General features: G+C 40.7%; 1 protein-coding gene across 4 annotated transcripts; it reads left to right on the top strand.

The window, feature by feature from the left end:
• Positions 1-212: 212 nt before the first annotated feature.
• Positions 213-23,497, top strand: RNF41 (ring finger protein 41). Of its 4 annotated transcripts, none has more exons than XM_033138612.1 (7): positions 213-347; positions 5,250-5,394; positions 14,138-14,233; positions 17,350-17,462; positions 21,736-22,007; positions 22,603-22,738; positions 23,360-23,497. In XM_033138612.1, the coding sequence occupies exons 4-7, from the start codon at positions 17,373-17,375 to the stop codon at positions 23,465-23,467; spliced, it is 606 nt and encodes a 201-aa protein (XP_032994503.1). In that variant the 5' UTR covers positions 213-347; positions 5,250-5,394; positions 14,138-14,233; positions 17,350-17,372; the 3' UTR covers positions 23,468-23,497. The 4 variants fall into 4 exon arrangements, with proteins under 4 accessions (XP_032994503.1, XP_032994505.1, XP_032994504.1 ...); XM_033138613.1 differs by lacking the exon at positions 213-347 and adding an exon at positions 3,316-3,432; XM_033138614.1 differs by lacking the exon at positions 14,138-14,233 and having other exon boundaries at positions 214-347.
• The last annotated feature ends 466 nt before the right edge of the window (positions 23,498-23,963 follow it).

Raw genomic sequence — 23,963 nt, 5'->3', positions numbered from 1 at the left:
GCGAAAGGACCACGCCCACCCGCTCTTTTCTGTCTGGAGGAGGCGGAGGCAACTTAACCACAAAGCCCCGCCATTGGCTAGAGCGGTCGCGGCTCGGGATACTTCGCTGTGTGGGCGGGGTCGCGCATCCGGGTTGAATCTGGCGTGTTTCCGGCGGCGGCGGCGGCGGCGGCGGGGTGGGGGAAAAAAAGAAGAAAATAGAAGGGAAATTCGGGGTTGCGGAGCGACGAGGGATTCTGAGCGGGGCCTAGCGAGTGCTTGAAGCGGGTGCAGGCGGAGGAGAGCGAGCCTGGTCTGGCGTATGTGGCGAGGTGACGTTGGAGAGCGGGCGTGTTTTTGTTTCTGAGGTAAGTGGGGGCGCCTGAGATGAAATGAAGGGAGGAATGGGCGGGGAGGGGAGACTGCCTGAGCTCCCGTTGGTGGCGGTTATCTGAGGGAGTCGTCGCGAGGCGGGGAGCCCGCGTCTGAGGGGGCTGTTGGGAATGTCGCGCGGAGGGTGGGAGACCCCGACTGAGGCTCTTCTTTCTTCCCCCCACCCTTTGCACATTTCGCAAATGTTGGGCTGCCCCCCACCCCAATTTGGACTCGGTGGGGCTTACCTCTGAGCGCACCTTCCCAGGCTTGTGCTGCGAAGGGGAAACCTGGGGTGGAGGAGAGAAGCTGGCGAGCTGTGGCTGTTTCGTAGAACCGTGGAGTTGGAAAGGAACCCCCGAGGGTCATCTAGTCCAACCCCCTTTTGCCCAACTCGGGGCTCGAACTCGCGGCCTGAGGTTAATCTAACTCTACCGACGTAGTTATCCCAGAGGCTTCGGGTCTGTGTGTAGTATATCTATATGTAGTCTTGCAAACTGCCTTGAGAACTTGGTTATGTGGTCGATAAGCAATTTTGGTGCGTTTTTTAAAAAAAGAAAAAAAAAGCAAGTCATCAGTATGTGGTCATCGGGGTAATGGGGCGGGGGGACGCCGCGACAGCCACAGTGTTCAGCGGCAGATGTTTTACTTGGGGCAGAGTTGGCTTCAAATGACTTAGTGGGAGTTGATGGGAGCTTTAAAAGATGGGTTGGGTGAGGCAAATAAGAAGAAAGAAGCCCGTGCCCTCTGCTCTAAGCACTTTGGAGAAAGGGAGGGTCTATTAATGCAGAAATATAAAGTACCAATGAAATATGCATGATGTACATGCTCTTTTTTAAAAAAAAACAGAATGGCAACAAGAAAGACAGGTCCCAGCCCGGATCAGTTTACAGTAGATAACTCATATGCATGTGCACCCACATGTTTAAGTTTTAAAAAACAGTTGGTAGAGAATCCTCCACATAGTGAGATGATCTAGAAAAGTGACTGGCACCACTTCTGAGGAAAGGATCTGTTGGGAAGAATTCATGTTCTGGTGAAAGAAATTCAGGACCTGGTACAGTAGTTTAAACTTGGAAGCCATGTGAGGCCTTTATCCAGGAGGAGGGAGGAGTATCACAGAACAGTAGATAAAACAGAATGATGTGTGGGTGGTCCAGTATAAATTATTACGAATGCACCATTATTTCATCAATGACATTGCAGAATACACATGCAAACACAACAAAAAACAAGACTTGGAGGTCCCTTAGCATGTTACAGATTTCTGATTGGTTCTGTTAGGGCTTGTCCACATTTCCATTTCCCCCCCATTCTCCCCCCCAAAAAACCCACAGATTACTGTTTTCAACAGATTGCTGTTTTTTTCCAATTCAGTGGTAAAGAGCATGTTTTCCCAGCAAAACCGATGGAAGAAATGCAAAACAACTTGGATTTGTCCCTAAAAACACAGTGTAAGTGGGGAATTGTAAGACCTGTGCTTTCTAGGCACAGAACAAGTGGAAGTGTGGCTGAGTCCTTAGTTAAAGGATAAGGAAAGATGTTGCTGCACTCCCAACTTTCATCAGACCCAGGCATAGTTCAGTTACAGTCCCAACAGCTTCTGAAGAGCTAGTTCCCCACCTCTGCATTACAGACCTTGACGCTAGAGCAGTGTCCTCAAATTAGAATACCCACCTGTGTGGTTCAGCTGTTAGGTGACCTAGTTTTACCTGTTCAATGCAGGGGATTTAAAATGCCCAGCATATACTGCACACAAAAAAGAAATAGGAGTCCCTCATTTGCTTTCAGATGCTTTCAACCCCAGAAAGCATGACAACAGGGTTCAAGGAAGTTGTAGTCCAGCAATATCTGAAGGGTGCTAGATTTTCTATTCCTATGTTAGAAGGAACTTATGGCGTGGGAAGTGCATACTAGAGCCGTGCTTAATTGAGCAAGATACTGTGCTGAAGGATCTTATGGCAAGCCATTGCTTGAGGCTGGGAGAGGAGCCAAGGGCAGAATACCTAATGCTTCAAGGAAGTGTTCTCTCTCTAGTTTGAGCATAAATTACAACAGAGAGCTAATCGTTTTATAGGCAGTTATAGGCTGTAAAGCAAATTTTTGCTGCCTAAATTCTGTTGTGCAGTAAGCAAGCAGGGGAATAACCAGAACATTTCAAGGTCTATCCTCTCACTTGAGCTATGATATGTGCAACTGCAACATCTTCATAAGTCCTCTGCCCTGTAGATGTGCCCTTGATTTGTGAAATTGTTGCACTTTGACAATTGGAATAATGAGGCTTGGAGGATACAGATAATGTCATCATTAAGCACGTAAGAAAATTGTCTGATTTGTAGCATATTATCTAAAACTTGTGAGATCTCCCTTATTTGTTGCACAAATGTTCCCTGGAAAGCACAACATAACAGTAACCCATAAGTAAAACAGTGACATGTGCATGGGGTATCTTTAACTCTTCTGAATGAATACATTACTATATCTCTTCGCCCCACCCACAAAACACCACTTCTTAAGCATTTTTGGAGCAGTGTTAATGCCCGGGTTTAACTTGAGTGTGAATGGAAAGTGGTTAAGCAAAATTGGCAGCTGGGTTGCTGTCCTTGACACATTTACTATGGTCTTACAGAGCAACCACCTCCCCCCGCCCCATAATCTGGTTCACCAGTGAGGGGCCATGTCAACTCAGAGACCTGCTCTACTCCCGCAGAAAGCTCTGTGGGCATACATCCACCATTGGTGTATTCTTGGTGCTAGTAGTCAGTTTTGAACTCTGAAGCAGGGAATTCCAGGAGCAGGATTGAGGCTCTTTGGATCTGCTAGTTCCAAGGCCCCATTTTTCCTTGGATAGACCCCAGGAACATTCCATCTGCACTAGCATTAAGTTGAAGTAACTAATTCTGTGGGGGTTGAAAATGTTGTTGTTGTTTTGCCCTAGCTGGTAGATGTTTGGATGGGGCAAGTGATCTACACGCTCATCCTCACTTAGGATTGTATTCTTAAATCTACTGAACAGAATTCTGCTGTAGATGTGTAAAAAGTTACCATTCCCGTTTACTGCAACACTTTTTCACTATGATGGTACATATGACAGCAGTAGGTGACTACATCATGACTTAAAAGTACAGATTATGATTTCTATATTACTCTTGAATTAATGTGCAGTATTTAAGGTTAGAATATAAATACTTCAGCTTGTGTTAGAATATCCTTGCTTTGAATTTAACTTCAGAACAGACATATCTCATGTGTTAATCTAAAAAGTTATTTTCATCAAGCATTAGCTATCAACTTTAGGTAAAAGTTATTTAGCGAAGCCTATGTAATATTATAGCTGTGATTATGTTCTTATTTTCTATCAACAGCTAATCTTTACTAAAGTCCTAGAGATACTTTTTCACACCACTCATTTAGTAACTTTAGTGAGAATTGATGTGCAAATAAGAAAATTGATGTGCAGTTAAGAGATGACCTAATGTGTAATATTAGAGCATGTTTCCTAGATCTATTTGTTGTATGGCCTGATGTGTAATGTTTGGTCCTTGTTTCTAAAACTCTTTGCTGAGAGAATAAAGTTTTATTTGAAAGTGGTCTTCAAGATGACTGACTGACTGACTGACGTAATTTCTAGCTGTGGCTTTTGTGGCACAAACATGTTTTCACTGCTAGTTCATCATCTTATGTGTAAGGCAAGTGAGGAACAGCTGTCTAGCACAGATTCCTCTGTCTTTTAAAACCTCTTCTGTTGCCTTGTTACACTTTGTTTTGGTAGAGGTTTTTGCTAGTACAAGGTGACTCAGAATCCTTAAGAAGCCATTAGGATCATAGCAGTGGTGCTTTACAGCTTTGGTTTTTTAAAATTATTTGTTTTGGCCCACTTGTCATTGGAATGGACGAATCTTCAGAATGTTTGAATCTGGGGTTAACCACCCTCAGTCTAGAGTCTTATCTTGTACCCTTCCATGCTCAAAATAAGTTATTTGTATGGTGCAGTAATGCAGCATAGCCACTTTTGGATAGCTGCAGTCCAGGGTTCAAAATACCCATGCAGCCATGAAGATCACTTGGAGACCTTGGATCAGTCACTTTTTCTCAGCCTAATCTACCTCACAGGGTTGTTGTGAGAATAAAATGGGAAGGATAAGAACTATGTATGTCAACTTGAGCAGCTTGGAGGAAAGATGGAATATAAATGCAATAAATAAATTGCTGCTTCCCAGGGACAGAGAGCATGACAGGTTGCAAATGCAAAGGAATAAGTGATCCCCTTGCACCAGTGCCTATGGACCTGCATCCAGTTTTATAGTCTAATCCAGCTGCCAACCTTATGTTTGGTTATGGCCCAGGAAAACCTGTCTCAAAGGTTAGCGTAGTAGTGTTTCATATAAGGTTACACTTTACTTTGGGGTGGACAGTGGTTAATGGCTACTTAAAATGTGTTTTTAAATGTCCCCTGATTTAGGATTTCAAATCTATTATAGAAAGGAATTCTATTGCATGAAAATGGTACCAGCTGATCAACCTTATTGGGCAATATTGCTTCTTATCAAGCTTTTTGCTCTTGAGAAATTGGTGTTAAAATGCCAAAAACATAATACTAGTACATAATGAATTGTTTGCCCTGCCCAAGGGCATGGAAATGAACTAGATTTTAATAACATGCCTTGCTGTCTTATAATTTTGTGCATGAAGTAAATTACTAGTGCAAAATTATGTCCACATGACTTATGATATAGTTGATGAAATATTGTTTGTTGGGTATAAATAGCTTAATGTAGGTTCTTGTCGTTGTTAATAGTAGTATAGAGCAACTACATGTCTTGCCGCAATGCTTGTAATCTGTAATCTAATTTCATGTCTGGTGTTGTCTCTCCTTTTATATGTTCCTGTGGCTACAGATCATGGCTGCAGAGAAAAATGACAACTTAGTCTGAATGAGGAAGAGCAGGAAGAAGATGGGCCACTGTGATATACTCTTTGAAAAGAGCAATCGAAAGTCATCTTTGTCTTGTTGCTGTTCAGGAAGGAATTCTTCTACAGAAGGTAAAGCAACTTTGGCAGAGCTCAAAGTGTGTGTGTGGGCTAATGTATCTGCATTTCTCTTTGTATTGAAATCTAGCAGTGGCTGTGCATTCAACCAAATGGATTGATGGAGTCAGACATATCCTGTTCTTATGGCAAAGGCAAAAACCAAAACAAAACCCCAAGCTGGGTGCTGTTGTCCTATATTTGTATGCACATTCTATTTTTATTTTGTCATTAGAACCTTTTAGAACTGAAAGCTTTGGAGAGATTTGACAATCAAAATAAGATCTTGAAAGGATCTTCAATTCCACAACTATGGTGCATTCACTTATCATCTATGCTATGCAGCCCAAGCACCAATGGCTTCTCTGCATTACATTGTTTGACAAACAGTGGTGGATGACAAAAGTTGGTACATGTAGAACTATTTTGGTCACTTTTGGGAAGCTACATAAAATGCAAAATTGAAATTCAGTTCTTTCAGAAGCACCTGAAAACTTACTCTATAGAATAGATGCTCTGCTTCTGGAACAAGACATGTTTGAGTCCTATGGGTGTTTTCTGAACCATAATTGGCAATAATAAAGATTCCTAGCTGGAAGCCTTATTGCTTTCAAGTAAACAGCATCAGCTGAAGGTTGTTGCTTCTACACAATGCACTAAGTCCTGGCAAAATGAGAGAGAAAGAAATTGAGCACGTACCTAAAATTCCGTTAAATTGACAGTATAGCAGAGTTGATGGGTAGATATTTTTACGTTTAGGAAATAATAGAATTTTAGGGAGAAAATGCTAACTTTGAGACTTTAGGGAGAAAATGCTAACTTTGGACTTCTGTTTCAGTGTATCTGAAGAAGTGTGCATGCACACGAAAGCTCATACCAGGAACAAACTCAGTTGATCTCTAAGGTGCTACTAGAAAGAATTTTCGATTTTGTTTTGAGACTTTGCTGCTCCTTTTCTGTGGAACGCTCTCTTGCTGTTATTTTTAAAAGAAGTTCTTAAAGGAAACAAAGATACAGTAAAAGCCACTGAAGAGATGCAAGATCGAGAACGAGGAAGCAAAGAAATCTGTCAGGAGCATAGCATGAGATAAGAGACAAAAAGTAGGAACAAGGAACAAGGCAGTGCAGAGTTTTAAGAGCTATTGAACACCATAATAGGGAGTTAGGCAAGAGACACATATTGGAGGGTACATAGTCATGCTAGGCAAGGAAACTCATGTGTGCAGCAGCATTTTGAATAGAGAAATAAAGCAGAATATGGAAGACCAATTTAACAAAATACTGCTTAGCTCACATAATTTTAATACTTGAATTAGAACTTAGTGATGAAAAGAGAATCAGCAATCTCTTTTTTCTTTACAACCTGTTGCTGTGAGCCCATATTAACATTTTTTTTCTTTTTTGATCTCATTGCTCTTGGATGAAAGTAAGCAAAGACAGAGGGCCTGGCAGAGCTTATGTTCGAACTAAACATAAGCAGCTTCAAGTAGCTGTTTTGTTGACTTAGGAGGCTTATGTTTGACTAGATGCAGATCTGCCTCCCTTCTTTAGAAATCTTCAGCTTGGGTGTCATGATTGCTTTCAGAAGCATAATGTTCTGGAAAGTAATTAAAGGTTACCCTTTGTGGGGAGTAATCTGCCTGGCACTGTGAAAATAATATGCTTCGGCTGCAGAAACACTAAAATGATCTGTCATTCGTTACGAAAATAAGCTCCTGGTCTCTGTGTTTCGTGCCAGCATTTTTCCTGAGAAAAACACTCTGTATGAACGAAGTGCAAAAAGATGACTTAAAGCTTACATGAAATATCACATGAAATCACCAGTTTGTTTCATAGGTTATTTTTAGAGTTACAAGCACTAACTCTCTCTAAAAGCTGTACACAGGCAGTGACTTTGGCTTTGTTGTTAAACTGGAGGAAGTAGTGCTTAAGTAATGAAAGGTGGTTGCTTTCAAGAATGGACTTGTCAATAGTTCATGTGTGTATGGAAAAGTTGTTCTGCTTAGTTACTACTTATTTGTATAGAAAGTATTGTTTCTGCAGCTATATTTATGTAAATGCCTTCTTGTGTTGCCCTCCTGAAGCAGTTAGTGACAAGATGGCTTTCTTGTACTGACGTCTGCTAGTCTTGAATATAGCTTCTGATTAGTTAAGATGATTTTTATATTGTCTTGATCTGCTTGTTGTGAAATGATGACCACCACTACAGATGAGCTTTTGGAGTGCCAATTCCAGTTGTTATAAATACGGTCCTGTGAACTAGATCTGAGTAATGAACTTTACACAAGGTTTTATTGTATTTATTTATTTCATTTCTGAACTGTTTTCTGTAAGTCATTGGAAAGCAATTTGAGAATAAAACAATATATAAATGTGAAACAGTTTTGAGTACAATACAAATGAAGATGGGCATTTTCTTACCGTCTCCCCAACTGAAGAAAATAAATTAAATACAAAATTCACACTAGAAGATATGCAAATTTACTGGTCCTAAGCTGTTGGAAGGGCTATTAATACTTTTTTACTTCCATCTTTTTTTAAGTACTTGAATTTACTTACTGGTAGGCCACTATATCACGTTGCTGGTAAAGTCATGTCTGCTAGGGAGTTACCATGACCAATTGCCATTAATTTCTTTAGAAAAAACAGACTCTAAAAACACAAGAACACAAACGATTTAAGGTGTACTGTTGGGAGATTGTGAAGAGAAGTTACAGATATTGTCGGTATATCTACTTCTTCTATCTGACAACAGAGTCAAGTCATCCTTGTTCTTCGAGTTGAAAACCCTATAGAGCCCCTTATTCCCATAAGCAAGAGGTAAAGTCATCCTCTCATTGACACTTGTAAACTCTGAGGACTGCTTCATAGCATTAATCTATTTGTAGGTGGAGGTTGTACTGTATTGTGTAATGTGTGAAGGGCAGTGTGAGTATATTTACCAGGAAGAATAAATTGTTTAGTTTACTCAGTGCCAGAGACCAACATTTCGGAATTTTTGCTGTGAGCTGGTGCAGTCATATTATCGTCAAACGATGAATTATTGGAGTCAGAATGACTTTAGTCCTGCACTTGAACATTTCAGAGTGCTCTGTCTTGTATTTCTGTAATTGATAACATGCCTGTGTAATAAGCAAGAGAGACTATCCTCACTTTGAAATCTGGGAGGCAGAGCACTTTAAGACAATGGAAGCAGGCGCCAGTAGTAGTGTCTGTTACATAATGACTATCTGTGCCAAGCTACATCAAGACTGCAAGGTGTGCTGTGCATAAAAAGGAAATTAGCATGTGGAAGTCTCATTAGAAAGAGCAATGATTATATAGAAGTTCTTTCACTTTTTTATAAAAATGGAAAAAAGATTAACATAGAAAAGTATCCCACCTTTCATTTCTTTTAAAGGAGGCTTGGGGTTGTTTCAGAAAATTGTGCCTGTGGTTTGCATCTGCAACAACTTTGCCCTAACCTTGAACTAGATTTTTCTCTGGGGTATCACAGCCCATTGGTGTGCACTTGACTGTTACATACATCCTTAAACAATGAGCCACATTGCTTCTAAAAATGTATTTGGAGGTTTTGTGTGCATTTTTTGTTTCACACATGGGTAAGATTTGCATGTAATGTGAAGCCAAACGATGGCTTAGTGCAAATCTACAAGCACAAGGGCTCTCAAGGGAGAAGATCGTGGCCACCTTGCTCCTCCTCTGTACTTGGCACTGCAAGCTAAGGCATGGGTTGACTCAGCATGTTGTCCAATCCTGAACTTGTGATTTGTCTCTTTCTAGACAAACGGCAAGCTGGAAACCAAGAACATAGTTTGTTTGCAGCTCATGCTTTATGTTGAGCAAGACAAGTCTGGATTTGGAGGACACACTAAACCAGATCATGGCTTGGCTTCACAGGACAGGAGGAGCAGCCAACAGCTGCAGTCTCCTCTCTGGAAACTCACGTGTTCACACATTTTCACTATGTCGTAATTTGGCATTATTCTGTTCATTCATTCATTTCATTTATATCCCACCTTTCCTCCAAGGAGCACAGGTCTCCCTGTCTCCATTGTATCCCTACAGCAATTGTATGAGGTAGGCAGGGCTGAGAGACAAAAAAAAGGGATGACAGAAAAAAGGGATATTTTATGTGCAAACTACAGGTAGGTGATTAATTCTTCTGGTTGACATTCTTGGTATGTCTCTGGGTGCTCCAATACAAACTGGAGTCTCTTAAAAATGACAAAAGCTTTTTCGGTTTATTACAATGCCCAGAAGGTCATACATTAAGTAGCATGCTCATTTCTGAATTAAAATTGGAGGCTTGCATAACTACACATGGAAAATGTCTGTAAGAGTAAGATTCACTCGTGTCCTTTGCTTTTGCTTGAGTCACACTTTGCTTGAGCATGCCTCCTAATTGAAAGAATGCAAAACCAAAGCAATGATGTATTCAGAGACCCAGTGAAAAGTCTCATTTGATAACAGGTCCCCATTTTGCCCTGTGTTGCTAATGACTGGATCATTTAGTAAGGGGTGGGCATCCTAGGGCATCCTGTGTCCAAAGGCATATGAACCCCCACCATGCTGAAGCAAGGCAGACCCGAATCTGATTATGCCTGAAATGGAGACCTCTTTGAACCACATATACACCAACTTGGGTCCCATGATACAAAAAGGGATATAAATGTAATGAAAGAAATAATAGATTAAAATTGTTTGTGTGTTAAGGGCCATGTTCCTTTAGGAATAATCTGACAGTGACCATATATTGGCAGTGGGTGGGGTCACCCCTTCTCTCTGCCCTATAGAGGAAGGGACAGATCTCACTTGAACTGATTGCATGTAGAGGGGTCTTGAAATCAGACAGAAGGCCACAGGTTGTCCGTTCCTGATTTAGTCACACCCAGTGCAGATAAGTAGCTAGCTTAGAGCATGGTGTTAGTAATGCCAGAGCCATTGATTTGAACCCCCATGCCGGCCTTTTTGCGCTGAACAAGGGCTTTATGCTTTTCTCTCTGAGATTACCTGGAGATTCACCCTACATTTTAAGAGTTCTGGGGCTGATAAATAGTATGCAGCAGTGTCACTTTTCAACCCAGTACCTTTGAAATTATTTCTGTTGAATAAATAAAATATAATCACCTGCTATTCTCCATGATGTAGCAAACCAGGACTCTTGTACCCTAAAGCAGCAGGAGAGAACTGAAGGGGAAAGTTTCCAGACTAGGATGGGAGAAACCACTGCTATATGGTGTTTTTTTTCCTATTCAGAGCTCTTAATGTGACAGGCAGTTGGTCTGGTTCTGGCAACCGTATTTCTAGAAATGCCTCAGATTTTTAGCCAACTGCTAGATTGTTGGTTTTCGTATCCTAGATTCCCATCAGCAGACCACAAGTGTAGGCATGTGTCGTCATTCATTTTGTTTTATTAGTGTGTGCATCAGCCTCACACTTACTGTATTCAGGTTTTTAAGGGGCCTTTTGTGTGTATCTCAAAACTTGTATCTCAGAAGTCCCCCAAACTGTGAACTCTACTATTGGTAACCTAAACTCTTTCTTCTTTTTTGGTGAATAGAAAGTTCATCATTTTAGCTTACAAGCTATCTCCTAAAGCAGTAAACTGATAGGCTGCAAGGGAATTGTAGGCTTCTAGCACTAAGTTGCAATGAATAACAGAAATGAGCAAGTCAGCTGTCTGTCGCTGTTCCTTTAGCAATTGAAGTTACTGACAATGCTGTTATTTGAAGATCAAGCAACAGCAATATTTCAGATAACAATTGCTTCAAAAAGATACCCAAATCCCTGCACTCCACTCACATGAGTAGACTGTGGTTTTTAATTGTGCTGTCTAATCCCTCTCCCTCCTGTTGTTGGCAAGGAAATGGAATTTTAAAAGCCTTACATAGCATAAGGTGCATTAGCTGATTGCAGCCACATGATACAATTTGACTACAGAAAACAGGATAATACAGTGCTATTCGTGAAAATTTGTGTAGCAGGCAATATGCCTCCATGTAATACCAAAATAAGTTACAATTAAACCCATGCTTCAAGAAAAGGCAGAAACATGAACAGTTGAGGGATCTGAGTCCATATGAGACCAGAGATAGGGGAAACTACCTATGCCTATGTGATAGTTAAAACTTGGCAGCATTTCAAGTATAGGTGTTGTGGTACTACTAAAAGGAAAGCTAAATAAGCCTCTTTCCCATTGTAGGCTGAAAGGATGGTTCTCAACTTTCCATCCTCCTAGCCTATTAATGCATTATAATAGCATATAAAGCAGGATTTAATTTCTCCTTAAATTAACTGCCATAGAACTGCTCTTAGCTTTCTGTATGGAATGATGGAGGGTTGGTCCAAAATAACACTGGAAAATCCATTTGGGCATTAAGCAGATATTCACTGCTCCTTTGCAGATTTTAAAATGTCTGTTTATTTCTAATGCCAAACCCAGTCAGTGTTTTTAAGTACGCTTTCAAATTCAGGGGCTATGGTCCTGGGTAATTTTGCATTTGTTTTTCCAGATATAACTTTGGTTTAGATACTACAACATGTGTCACATGTTTCTCCTACTCATCTTTTATTTTATTTTATTCCTGCTCATCTTTTATTTTCTTGTGCCACGTATCAACCTGATAAACTCCCATTTCTTTTTAGCATGAATGCATGCAACATGTATTATGCATTTTAGTTCCCCTGCATTGCACAGGTAAAACTAGACTGTCTAACAGCTGAACCATTCAATTGGGTATTCTGATTCATAATTTGTGAACATCGCATCAGCATCAAAACATGTTTGCCAGAGAGCTACAGGTTCCCCAGCAGTGATGTAATCTCTCCACAGTTAAATGATGTCTGCTTCCCTTTGCATTTTCTACTGAATAGTGTGCACCAGTCTAGGTTTCACAGTTACTGACCACTGATGTTTGAACTTGTAGAACCAGAGATCCTGCACAAGCATTGTACATTGATAGACTTCCACTGGACTTTGAACTAATTACATTTTTAATTGCTCTGAAAACCCTTCGGAGCTTCCTAGCATTTGGTAGATCTGAAGGAATAGCCTTGCTACCTAAATATTTTGAAGGCTATACAATCTTAGGAAACTGTTATCCAGGTACCAAATGGTTGTTGCTTTATTCTGTTCAGTTTTGCTACTATCCTACACGCAGAACAAACTATGCCAGTTCTCATTTATGTGAAGTTCACTCTGCAAGCCAGAGTGAATTTCTCCTTACTGTGAGTTTTTCTTGTTGTTTTTTTTCATTTGGAAGTATTAAAGTTCAAAGAACCTGTCACTATGGTTTGGCTAAATATTATACCTGCTTCTAAAGATAGAGCAAATCAAAGTGACATCTTGGGATCACACAAACGAATCATTTGCAAAGCTGGAAATAAGACATGGAAACGTATTTGGAACTAATAAGAGAATTCTTTGTTAGTGTATTTTTAACCAAGGGGTCTGCTCCTGGGTAAAGTTAGTGAAGCCACATGCACTGAAGGGTAGTGGCTCTGTAGTTCCAGTAGTAGAAGGAGTAATGCTGGCAACTGCAACTTCCTGTGGCACTGTGACAGAACAACCTGTAGCCACTACAGTTTATTTTCCAACTATCATAGGTACGTGCAGTTTGTATTCTGAATCTGATTGCCCTAATTGACTGTGTCCAAGCCTTGTGGACCACTGTAGGATGTGTGTATTCATATGCCTTTCCCTGGGCAGCAGGTCTTTTCATTACAGTTTACAAAGCTCGGAACTAGGAAACCTCACTAAAAGCAAAAAAAAAAAAAAAAAAAAAAACATAGCTTACAAGAGCAGGGAAGGATGCTTGTACCTGTTATGTGTTAATACTACTTGGTTCTCAGTTTCAAAGTGTGTGAGAACTTAGGCAAAGGTTACATTCCCTCTGTAGGACTAAATTGTGTTTCTCCTCTCAGAGAAGTAGACAGATTTATTTCTTCATACATTTTTGGAATGTCATAACACTGAAAATAGTTTCAAATGGTGGTGGGAATTTATTTACTAGGTTATTTTCTTAGAGATCTCTAAGCAGTGTATTAGTGGCTATCACAGTGATAACAAATCACTTGACATTTGAGATTCAAGTCTGTTTGAAGTCTTGATACAATACTATTTGTGTTAAGATACTTTTTAATGATTGGATTAACAGTCTTTGTAAACAGAATTTGAACTAGAATGTGGGTTTCTGATTATCATGTTTAGTTCCCAAGCAATAATATTTTTAATTGCATCTTCTGTTGCCATTCGAATCATCAAGATTTTAGGTTGTGTGGAAATCTTTAAAGGTATTTATGGGTTATAAAATTCAGCCAAACTATTGAACAGGTCTCATTTGTGATTCAAACTCGGGTATACTGAAAAATCCCTAGGTGCGCTATGACTTTCAGACATGATTCATTTGGATGCTCCTTTAAAAACTTACGAACACCCTATAATTTGGGCAGCTGCCATTGGCTTTCCAGACAAATTGTTCCAGCCAGGATAGACTGTTTGGCCATGAGCTGTATATTCCTGCCGTTTTGTGTGTGCCTCTTCCCCTCTTGTCCACTCAGGGTGACCTTTCAAGGCTCCTCTTTGTGTATCTATGCTATTCAGAGATAAGTAGTGAGAAGTGGCCTAAATATTTAACATGATCACTCAGCAGCAAGCCATGTTGCCATAGTAATCTCATTAGAAATGTTCCTTTTTAATCTAGTATAAGCAATATCACTGAATGTACAGACTGAACCCTTTATTTCTGATTATCAGCAGTGCATAACTTACTACAAGAGGCAAATTAAACTGGTGATCATGCTGCTAAATTGATAATGTGGACTCCTCATGTCATCTGCTTTCTGGTTTGGGGTGAGTCACTTCTCCCTGTCTTGGGTTTCCCCAACTGCAAAATGGGGGTTAATTGTATTCTTATTTGTAAAATGCATTATTTTGATGCAGTTTTGTGTCCATGCTTGAATATTGTTTTTTGTAATAATTTTCTAAAAGAATCTATACAAAAACATACAAAACTAATAATAATAATAATAATAATAATAATAATAATAATAATAATAATTTATACCCCGCCCATCTGGCTGAGTTTCCCCAGCCACTCTAGGCAGCTCCCAATCAAGTGTTAAAAACAATACAGCATTAAATATTAAAAACTTCCCTAAACAGGGCTGCCCTCAGATTTCTTTTAAAAATAGGATAGCTGCTTATTTCCTTGACATCTGGTGGGAGGGCATTCCACAGGGCGGGCGCCACTACCGAGAAGGCCCTCTGTCTGGTTCCCTGTAACCTCACTTCTCACAATGAGGGAACCGCCAGAAGGCCCTCGGCACTGGATCTCAGTGTCCGGGCTTAATGATGGGGGTGGAGACGCTCCTTCAGGTATACTGGACCGAGGCCGTTTAGGGCTTTAAAGGTCAGCACCAACACTTTGAATTGTGCTCGGAAACGTACTGAGAGCCAATGCAGATCTCTCAGGACCAGTGTTATATGGTCCCGGCGGCCACTCCCAGTCACACACACACACACAGCCCACACCTGTTAATCTTATGGAACATTTCATTATTTATTAACAATATATTTGTCAGCACTGCAAACCATGTATATATTCTTTCAACATTTGTTACATTTTATCACAGCTATGAAAAAGCATTAAAAGATTGTATCCTGTAATTCTTCTCTATATATCTCATAAAAACGAGACAATTTTTTTCCAAATTGTTCTTGCTTTGGACTCCCTTCTCTCATTCTGAGCAGTTTAGTTAAATTCGTCCCTGAACTGTACCATACTTTCATAATTATTTTACTATTAGTGCTCGAGCACTTATGCCATTGGGCGGCTAGCAATATAAGCTTCTACTTATAAAACTCCTTAAGTTTAAAATATTGGTACCTTTGGGCCTTTTTGAGCTCCTTTATTTTGTCAGTTGGCTCTAATGTAATGATTCTTTCATTCTTCGCAATACCTCTTGCTTTTGTAATATGCTGTATTCATAAAACTATATTTCCTGTCAAACGGAACACAATGTTATACATAAAATACTAGTTGGGATATTTGAGAAGATAATATTTTCTTTGTTTGCTCTGGACTTGCAATGGTGCATTAATCATATTGGGTTTTATCAGTTACTGAATATTGTTTTTTTGTGCTACTTATGTTCCTATGTTTGAATGCTTCCTGACAGTAAAATGTGCCATATTTGTTTAGAATCTTAAAACTAAGGTCATATTGGCCAATAGGACTACATTTTGCAAATGAAGAAAGTCACTGTTACTCCTTTGATGTCATAATTCAGGTAGCTAAAGATATAGCCAACAAGCTGCCAACTTATAATGAAGAGTGCAGTGTCATCTCTACAGCAACTTTCCCCCTAGAAGCTGGTCCCTGAGTGAGCAGAAATGAACAGTCTGCTCTTGAAGTATTCCTGGAGCCGTGCAAGTCACTTGAAAGTAGCATTGTGGTTAATCCTTTCTCAGCCAATGGCTATATCCTTCCCTTGGGGAGGATAAAGATCTTGACAGAGGCTGGCCCTCACTCTAGAAATTTGTCACTTGTCTCTATCAAGGTGCATAGCCTAACCCAGAGTTTTTAAATGAACCGGACAGGGCAGTTTGTAGGACTGCAGTAATAGCTCACAGTTCAGCTCAGTGCTTGTGAGGAAACAAAGGAGTAGGGAGAGTTTTTGTTTTTAAAATTGGAAGGTGTGTAACTAGACTTACAGGAGATGATGTGACAGGATCTGTTCTGTCCCATCCCCCTCCAATTTCCATCTTATTCTCTTGACAGTCCTCTGTTTCAGCATTATAGATTACTGATGGAGGACTGTAGCTCAGTGGTAGCACTGAGGTCAGATGTTGTATGCCACCAACACTGAGTAAAAATCAGAAATAAACTTTCTGAAACGCTGAAGAGCTACTGGAGGTCAGTGTAGCCGATACTGAACTGGATAGACTGATTGTCTGACTTGGCAGCTTTCTGTGTTCCTAATTTGATGGAGTATGAAACTTGGTGGACAGTCTCTCTCTATTTGCAGGTGGACAGGGTGGGATGGTGTTGAGCACAGAATTGGGAGGTTGCAAGGTGAACATGGCTAGAGCACGCTATATAATTAGCCATGAGAGTTCATGCTCTGGTTCGGTTCTTTGAGGACCTGTCAGTCACTCCCAAACCTTGTGTTTCAAGAAATAAATAATTCAGACTCTTGGGAGACTCAGGTGTGCCATCATTCAGTTAGCCTCCTTGGGGCAGGTAATTATGCTGTGCGTCTAACTACATCAGGAGTGATTGATCCAATCTTGCTTGATATAGCGATGCACCCAAATTACCTGCCCTCAGAGGAAGTCACACTCGACTTTCTATTGGAAGTAGCCTGTGCAGTTTTGCTTCCCCCCCCCTCAAGGTTTGCAAGCCCATTTACAGCTCCTAGAGAAGGTTGTGAATCAGTTACACTGAGCCCCCCCCATCAGCTGTCTTAGCTGTGGAGCTTTTTTTCTTTCTCCCCTCCTTCTGCCATACCTGCTCTATAATTTGGTGTGAAACTTAGACACACCTTGCCATCGCTCATATAGGCAAGTTGTTCCACAGAAAGAACAAAAAAAGCAAGGTGTGGAATTAAAAAATGCAAGTGAAGAGATGAGTAATTCTGCATTGTAGAGGGAAGTGTCTAATTTGGTGTTAGTGGGTGGGTCAAACCACCCAAATCTGTGTACACAGATTGGGCTGAGTTGAGTTGTCTCTTTGCTACACCACACCCTGCTCTTCAGGGATTTGAAGCTTTTCTGTCAATCCCTGACTTAGAATGCAGCCTTATCAGGTTAGCTGGCAGGCAGGCAGCCTGGCAGCCTAGCCAAAAGAATGACTTTTAACTGACTCCACAGAAGCAGCAATCTGAATATGCTGGCGTCTCTTGTGGCAAGACTCCAAATCATCTGTGCTCAACTGTTCTTCGTTTCCCCTCTCCTGCTTTTTCTAGGGTTTTGGCATCGGTGATGAGAAATGGGGTATGATGTAGCTCGCTTTCAAGGGGATGTTGATGAAGATCTTGTATGTCCCATCTGCAGCGGGGTCTTGGAGGAGCCAGTGCAGGTAGGTCAGCGTAAAGATTTTGTAGTTTATTGAAAAGCTGAAGGTTTTCTATGTCAAACCATTTTCTGTGTCAAACCTGTATCTGAAGGCAGCCCTGTTTAGGGAGGCTTTTAATGTTTAATAGATTATTGCATTTTAATGTTCTGTTGGAAGCTGCCCAGAGTGGCTGGGGAAACCCAACCAGATGGGCGGGGTATAAATAATAAATTATTATTATTATTATTATTATTATTATTATTATTATTATTATTATTAGATCTTTGTTCAGCTGCATGGCTGAGGGAGAATACATGTGATAGTAGTACTCTTTGCTTTAATTTTTAAAGCTGTAATCTAGCCTGATTTATTGAGTCAAAGAAAAAAGTTTAAAAATGCACACTATGTTATATCTGTGCAGATTCCACTAGAATCTGTTAAACATCGTGAGCTTTGTTTGGAGTTCAGGCACAAATTTAACAGCTCATGTTAATCACTGAATGCTAATCAGATAGGCAGTATATCCATGTAAAAGGCAGTAGATTTCATGATAGGCTATGCACTTAATGGTATTAAAGTTTGGGCTATCAGAGCTCATGATTTCTCTACTATCTGTTGCAGTTTCTTCTGGATTTTCCAAAATCATAGACCTAGGACTGTGAATGTGAACTAGTTAACAATTTATACACACAAGGAGAGCCCAGCTAAATTTGCCCCAAAGACACCTCAATTTCTCTCGGTGATCAACCAGGTGCCTTTCAGAAACCTACAAGCAGGACCTAGCATATGTCCAAGCCAACCCCATCTATGATCGCCACATGTGACCACATGCATCTATTTTGCTTTCCCTATAGTAATATGGTAATATGTCAGTCAGCTGTAAGCCCATCTTGTTCTCTTATCAGTAGTAAACAAATCACTTCTTTGTGTAGCTGAAGTGAACTGGATAGGTAAAGGATTGATTCTCTACTGGCAAGGTGTTCTTGAAAAGATCAATTAAGCTAAACAGCTAGCTGCTGAATTTTGGCTTGCATATGAAAGAAGCATTGGGTGGCAGCAAAAGTGCTTTGGAATATCATTAAAAGGAAAAAACACCTAGTTTGAATTCAGCTCTCTGGCTTGCAGGTAGCTGGTAACTAGATTACAATGAACCTTCAGATACTTGTATAACTAGGCATACTGGGAGTTTTCATTCCACATTCAGAACAAAAGCTTCTGTTTCTTGAGAGGCTGGAACTACTGGAGCATGAGTTTATTTTTGCACAGGGAACTGGCAGGAACTATTCTTATCTTAGTAGGTCTCCTTATGTAACATTTGCATGAAGAGGCATTAACCAAAAATATGCCCTTCCTGCATGTTACATGGCTGGCTTTGGTGCTTGCTCTATGTGCAAGTATGGGACCCTAATCCTGAAGGGACCTTTGTTTTTCCTTTATTCAGATTTTTATCCCTCCTTTCATTTCAAAATGAAGTGCTCAAGGAGCCTAATATAAACAAACATTAAAAGCAAATAACATTTAAAAAAAAATAAAAAAATTGCTTAAACTTTTTTTTTTAAGCAAAACATGGGGATGGCAGAAAATCAAAAAGCTAGAAACAAATTTCCAGGTAAAGCAAAAAGAAATCACACAGTCTGCCCAGAGCCTGCTAAAACAAAGTCTTCAGAAAGCAATGGAAAACGAGCAATTGGGGCGAGATGGATCTCGCCAGTCACATCTTGTGCACTGAACAGAGAAGGCATTTTCTCTTGCTAATTAGTGACCCTGTAAAATGCATCAGTCAAGTTAAAATGCTGTTCCAACCTGTCAGAGGAGACAGAAGCTTGTATTCAACAAAATAATTGCTTTCATGGAATGACTTCCACAAGCACAGCAAAGCCCCCCAAATCTGTTCTGGGGGTTCCAGAACAGATTTCAGAGTAGTCTGGTGGGAGGAAGGAGGAGAAGGAAGGGAAGTTCTGTTGTGCATGCAATGATTCTGTTGGATACAACCTACCAGAACTAGCTGATTCACAGTAGCCATGAGAGATTAGTCTACCTAAAATATTCAAGTGTTTTGTTATGGTATGTGTGGAAAATATCTTAGTGTTAAACAGTATTTCTGATCGCACTAGAAACATTATTCTTAGCAAGCTAGTTAGGCATGTTAATAAACTCAAATTGTTTCTCTCTTGTCCAAGAGACAGACTGATTTGCGTTTAAATTTGAAGCGACACTCTAAAAACTGCTTCAGAATGCACATTGCATCTAATCCATTGTGATACGGTTGATACAATGGAGAGCAACATGTGCTATTCAGCTGCACATCTTGATTTTCTCCGAACAGGAAGTCATTAAGCTTGGGAGAATGGGAGAGGAAATAGACTGAGAGCTTCTGAACTTTCCTAACTCCCTGTTAGATTGAATATGTGTTGTGCATTACTTACCAGTTACCCAGCTACCCCTGCCACCCAAGTGGTGTTATCTATCAGCCTCTCTTCATATGCGGTCAGGATTGTAGGCTGGAGCCCTTTGCCTGTATTTCTGTTTATATGGGGATGAGTCAGTGAGCAAATGCAGCATTGTTAGGCTCTAATTTCTTGCTAAGGTTAAAATGTCGCTGTTAATCTTCTCTTGTCTCCCATCTGCAATAGAGATTTGCTGAAGGGTTTTCTGGAGGATGCGCTTTGTGTGAATTGCTCACAAAGAATTTTATTTTGTTGGGTGGGAGGCAATTATTGGTTCTATTGTTACTTGATTTATTGCATTCATCAACCTTTGCAATAACTATTACTGCCTAAAATACGACAAACATCTGTACTGCTGAGGACACTTTTATTATTCTGTACCTAGATATCTTTCTTGAAAATAAAAAAAATGTATAAAAAGTCCCTGTTAAAAAATAATTGCAGACTATTAGTAAAACTACAGAAATTTGTTTTGTTTGCCAAGATTTGAATACAGTGTATTACAGCCATCATAAGGCAATAAGTTTACTTCTTAGCAGACTAATTTGTGAGTGATGTTTATGGGTGTCTTACTTGGCAGATAAGAGTGTCTTGTCTCCCAAGCCAGTTGTATCACTTCCACAAGTGTTGGTCTTATGGTCCAAATGCACCAATGAAAACACTTGATGAATGACCATTTTGTGATTTGAGCAAAAGTGTATTTTAAACCTGCTGCTGGTTTATGGTGCTCAACAGGTTGACCATTCTCAGCTATATCACTGGCTTATTTGGAAGCATATGGCACATGCTGAGTGTAGGAGAGCTTAGTGTAGCAGATGTCCAGGAAAAACCTGAGAGCACACAGGAAGAAACTAAGAAAATTGGCCCGATTCAGCTAATGAGTCTTGCCAGCAGAAGCCAACTCAAGGACTTCTGCCAGCACAACAGGGCTCCCCCCCTTTCTCTACCCCCTGACCCCCCCCCCCAAGTTGGCTGGGGGGTTGTCGGGGGAAACCCAAGAACAGCACACAGACTGGAGGGGGCGAAAAGAGGGGAAATTGCTCCATCAGCGCAAGCATTTTGACTTACCAGATGGAACATTCTCCTTAGCACTACGCTGAATTCCTCCCCATTATCATAAGACAGAAAACACGGTGAGAACCAAGCAACTGTGAATTAGTTTATAGGAAATTAAACTTCTGCCTTCTGTCAGTTGGCAATGCCTGGGAGGCATAGCTGTGAGACGAGTAGCTGAGCTGGTGAAGTACATTTGTGCATGAATAAATCTTCTCCGGAAGAAGAGTTATAACTAAAACTGTGCCTTATTTGGAGGATTGTCTATGTTACGCCCACAGGCAGTGCAATGAAAACAGCTGGTTAAAGGGAGAGGTACTGTGCTACTTTACCCTGTGAAGTGAATTTTTCAAATCATCAAGATTTATTTTAACAATTCCTTATTGAGTTGAACACGTTGCACAGTGGTGAATGTACACCTCCTTCCATTTATCTCTACTTGTACCACACTAGCACTGAAATGGCAAGATATGATTTGCAATAGGCTTGATATGAGAGAGAGATCCCTGCCTCAAGGCAGTAGGTGATTTTCATATCCTTTGGTTAATGGCAGTTGTCCTGTGTTGCTGCTTCATTGTCTGGTAAGTTATAGCCAAAGTGAGCTATATTCATCTGCTGTTAGTAACTTAGATTGGCTTAAATGATTGGTCGAAGTTCTGTTCTGCTTCCAACTCTTTCTCTCTTATTTGTGAAAAACATGGAAATAAGATAAGAGCACACATGAACACAGGCCACAAACCAGTAACATGAACCTGATGTAACCTGCATTGGCATACCTTGCTCTGTTCTTTGCACAGGCTCCTCATTGCGAGCACGCCTTCTGCAATGCCTGCATCACCCAGTGGTTCTCCCAACAACAGACTTGCCCCGTGGACCGAAGTGTTGTGACCGTGGCTCACTTGCGGCCTGTTCCTCGGATCATGCGTAATATGCTATCTAAGCTGCAGATCACATGTGACAACGCTGTTTTTGGTTGTACCGCTGTAGTGCGACTTGACAACCTGATGTCTCACCTCAACGACTGTGAACACAATCCAAAGCGGCCTGTGACTTGTGAGCAGGGATGTGGGTAAGTATTCACTAGGTCTGACCCAATGCATTGTAATGTCATAGTTCAGTACTTTGTCTAAGGCAGGCACGTCGGGGGCCTAATTCGGCCCGCCGGTCGGTTTAATCCGGCCTCTGTGGCAGTTTAGCTCCTGGGGTAAAAGCTCAACAACTTCAATCCTAAAAAAAGCTCAAGAACTTTTGGGTCAAATCGTAAAAAAGCAACAACTTTGGTTGGTCCTCATGCATGTTCACTTCATCAAATCTGGCCCTCTTTGGAAAAAGTTTGGGCACCCCCTGGTCTAAGGGTTTTACATAGCCAGTAGGGCTTCACTCCAATGCCAGTGTGAACTGGAAAATCAGCAGGAGAGAGACATTGGTTGTGTGGTCCACCTGGTCAAGCTTAATATGAGACAGCTTTTATGATGCGTGAGGCACAGTTGAGTTGCGCAATACTGGCAGCTGGCAACTTGAGACTACTGACCAGTCCCAGTTTGCTTTAAAGTATAGATTTTTGCTTCCGCATTGTTTGCAGGTCACCTAATCATGAGTTTCTATTAGAAGACACCCGTTGCTTAATCACCTTTCTCAATTCCTGCTGTTCCTTCTCCATGCAGCTTGGAAATGCCCAAAGATGAGTTACCGAATCATAACTGCATCAAGCACTTGCGGTCAGTGGTGCAGCAGCAACAGACAAGGATAGCTGAGTTGGAAAAGACTTCAGCAGAACATAAGCACCAGCTAGCGGAGCAGGTAACAGCTTCTTTTGCAGCAGTCTTTGTGGCTCCTTTAAGTAGATAAACAATTCCTCTTTCCCCAGGCAAGCTCAAATAACTGATAAGAGTTTGTGTTGCCAGGAGAAATGGCTAAAGGACTAAATTACCTCTCTTGTTAGTTCAGAATTTGTCAGAGGATGAAAAATCATTGGGCTGTGTGTGTTTAAAGATAGGGGATATTGAGTTGAAGTATTGTGTAAGTGTTATAGCTGAGTCCTGATCTTAAGGAGGAAGGGACGATTTCAAAAGACACTTGCCCAGATGGATTTCAAATATTTTTTAGACTCTGGAGTCTTCTCAAGTTCTGAGTGACTGTAAAATATCCAAAAGGGGCATTCACTATGTGACAGTTGGTTCTTCTTAAAATACAGAGGAGAAATGGGAGATAGGTCCACATTCACTTAGCTTCAACCACGCTATGCATTTTATGTTCCCTGACTCTTCACTAGGTCCATACCTAGCATCCTATTACTGTCTCGTAATGGAGAGATCTAGTGGCTGCTTAAACGTCGAGGACATTTTTTTAAACCACGTCTTTCTCAAAATCTTATTTGAAAAACTGCAGCTTTCATCTGCTCGTTTACTCTGTTTCTTTCAGAAACGTGACATTCAGTTGTTGAAAGCATATATGCGAGCGATACGTAGTGTCAATCCCAACCTGCAGAATTTGGAGGAGACTATTGAATATAATGAAATCCTAGAGTAAGTGCTGGAACTGAGTTTTAAAAGAGGGTGGGATGGTGAGGGTATTTTTTTGACATGGGCAAGGCCAGCATAGCTAAGAGCTGACAATGTTGGAAAGTGATTGAAAAGTGAATGGAGAAGACATCACTATCTTGTAATCTACCTCTCTCTCTCTCTCCTCTCTCTCTCTCTCTCTGCTCTCTCTCTCTTGTGTTGTGTTTGCATTGCAAATTTTCACATTTCTAGGGATACAGTACTATACAGAGTAGGCAAGGAGATGCTTCCTATCATACCAACTTGCAGGTGTTGGGGGGGTGGCTGCAGAGGGAAGAGAGGAAGGGGTGGCCCCAATGTATGAGTGGAGTTCACTCCTGCAGTGTTGCATATCACCAAGGTGTTTCTAAACACTGGATTCCTGGAGTGTTACAGGAGCTTGAATCCATGCTGCCTGGCCGATGCACATACAGGCAGCAATAGGTAGAAGAGAAATGTTTACTATTTTGCATTTTTATTTTGAA

Source organism: Lacerta agilis, chromosome 2 (genome assembly GCF_009819535.1).
Source record: "Lacerta agilis isolate rLacAgi1 chromosome 2, rLacAgi1.pri, whole genome shotgun sequence".
NCBI classification, from domain to species: domain Eukaryota; kingdom Metazoa; phylum Chordata; class Lepidosauria; order Squamata; family Lacertidae; genus Lacerta; species Lacerta agilis.
The sequence above is the reverse complement of the archived record's forward strand: the minus strand, read 5'-3'. Positions and strand labels throughout refer to the sequence as shown.

What these genes read in the sequence shown, in the direction of transcription:
- RNF41 (XM_033138612.1), top strand. Translation starts at nt 17,373, where the DNA reads ATGGGGTATGATGTAGCTCGCTTTCAAGGGGATGTTGATGAAGATCTT. An exon ending in TCTTGGAGGAGCCAGTGCAG is followed by an intron (nt 17,463 to 21,735) that starts GTAGGTCAGCGT and finishes TTCTTTGCACAG; the next exon opens with GCTCCTCATTGCGAGCACGC. An exon ending in AGCACCAGCTAGCGGAGCAG is followed by an intron (nt 22,739 to 23,359) that starts GTAACAGCTTCT and finishes TGTTTCTTTCAG; the next exon opens with AAACGTGACATTCAGTTGTT.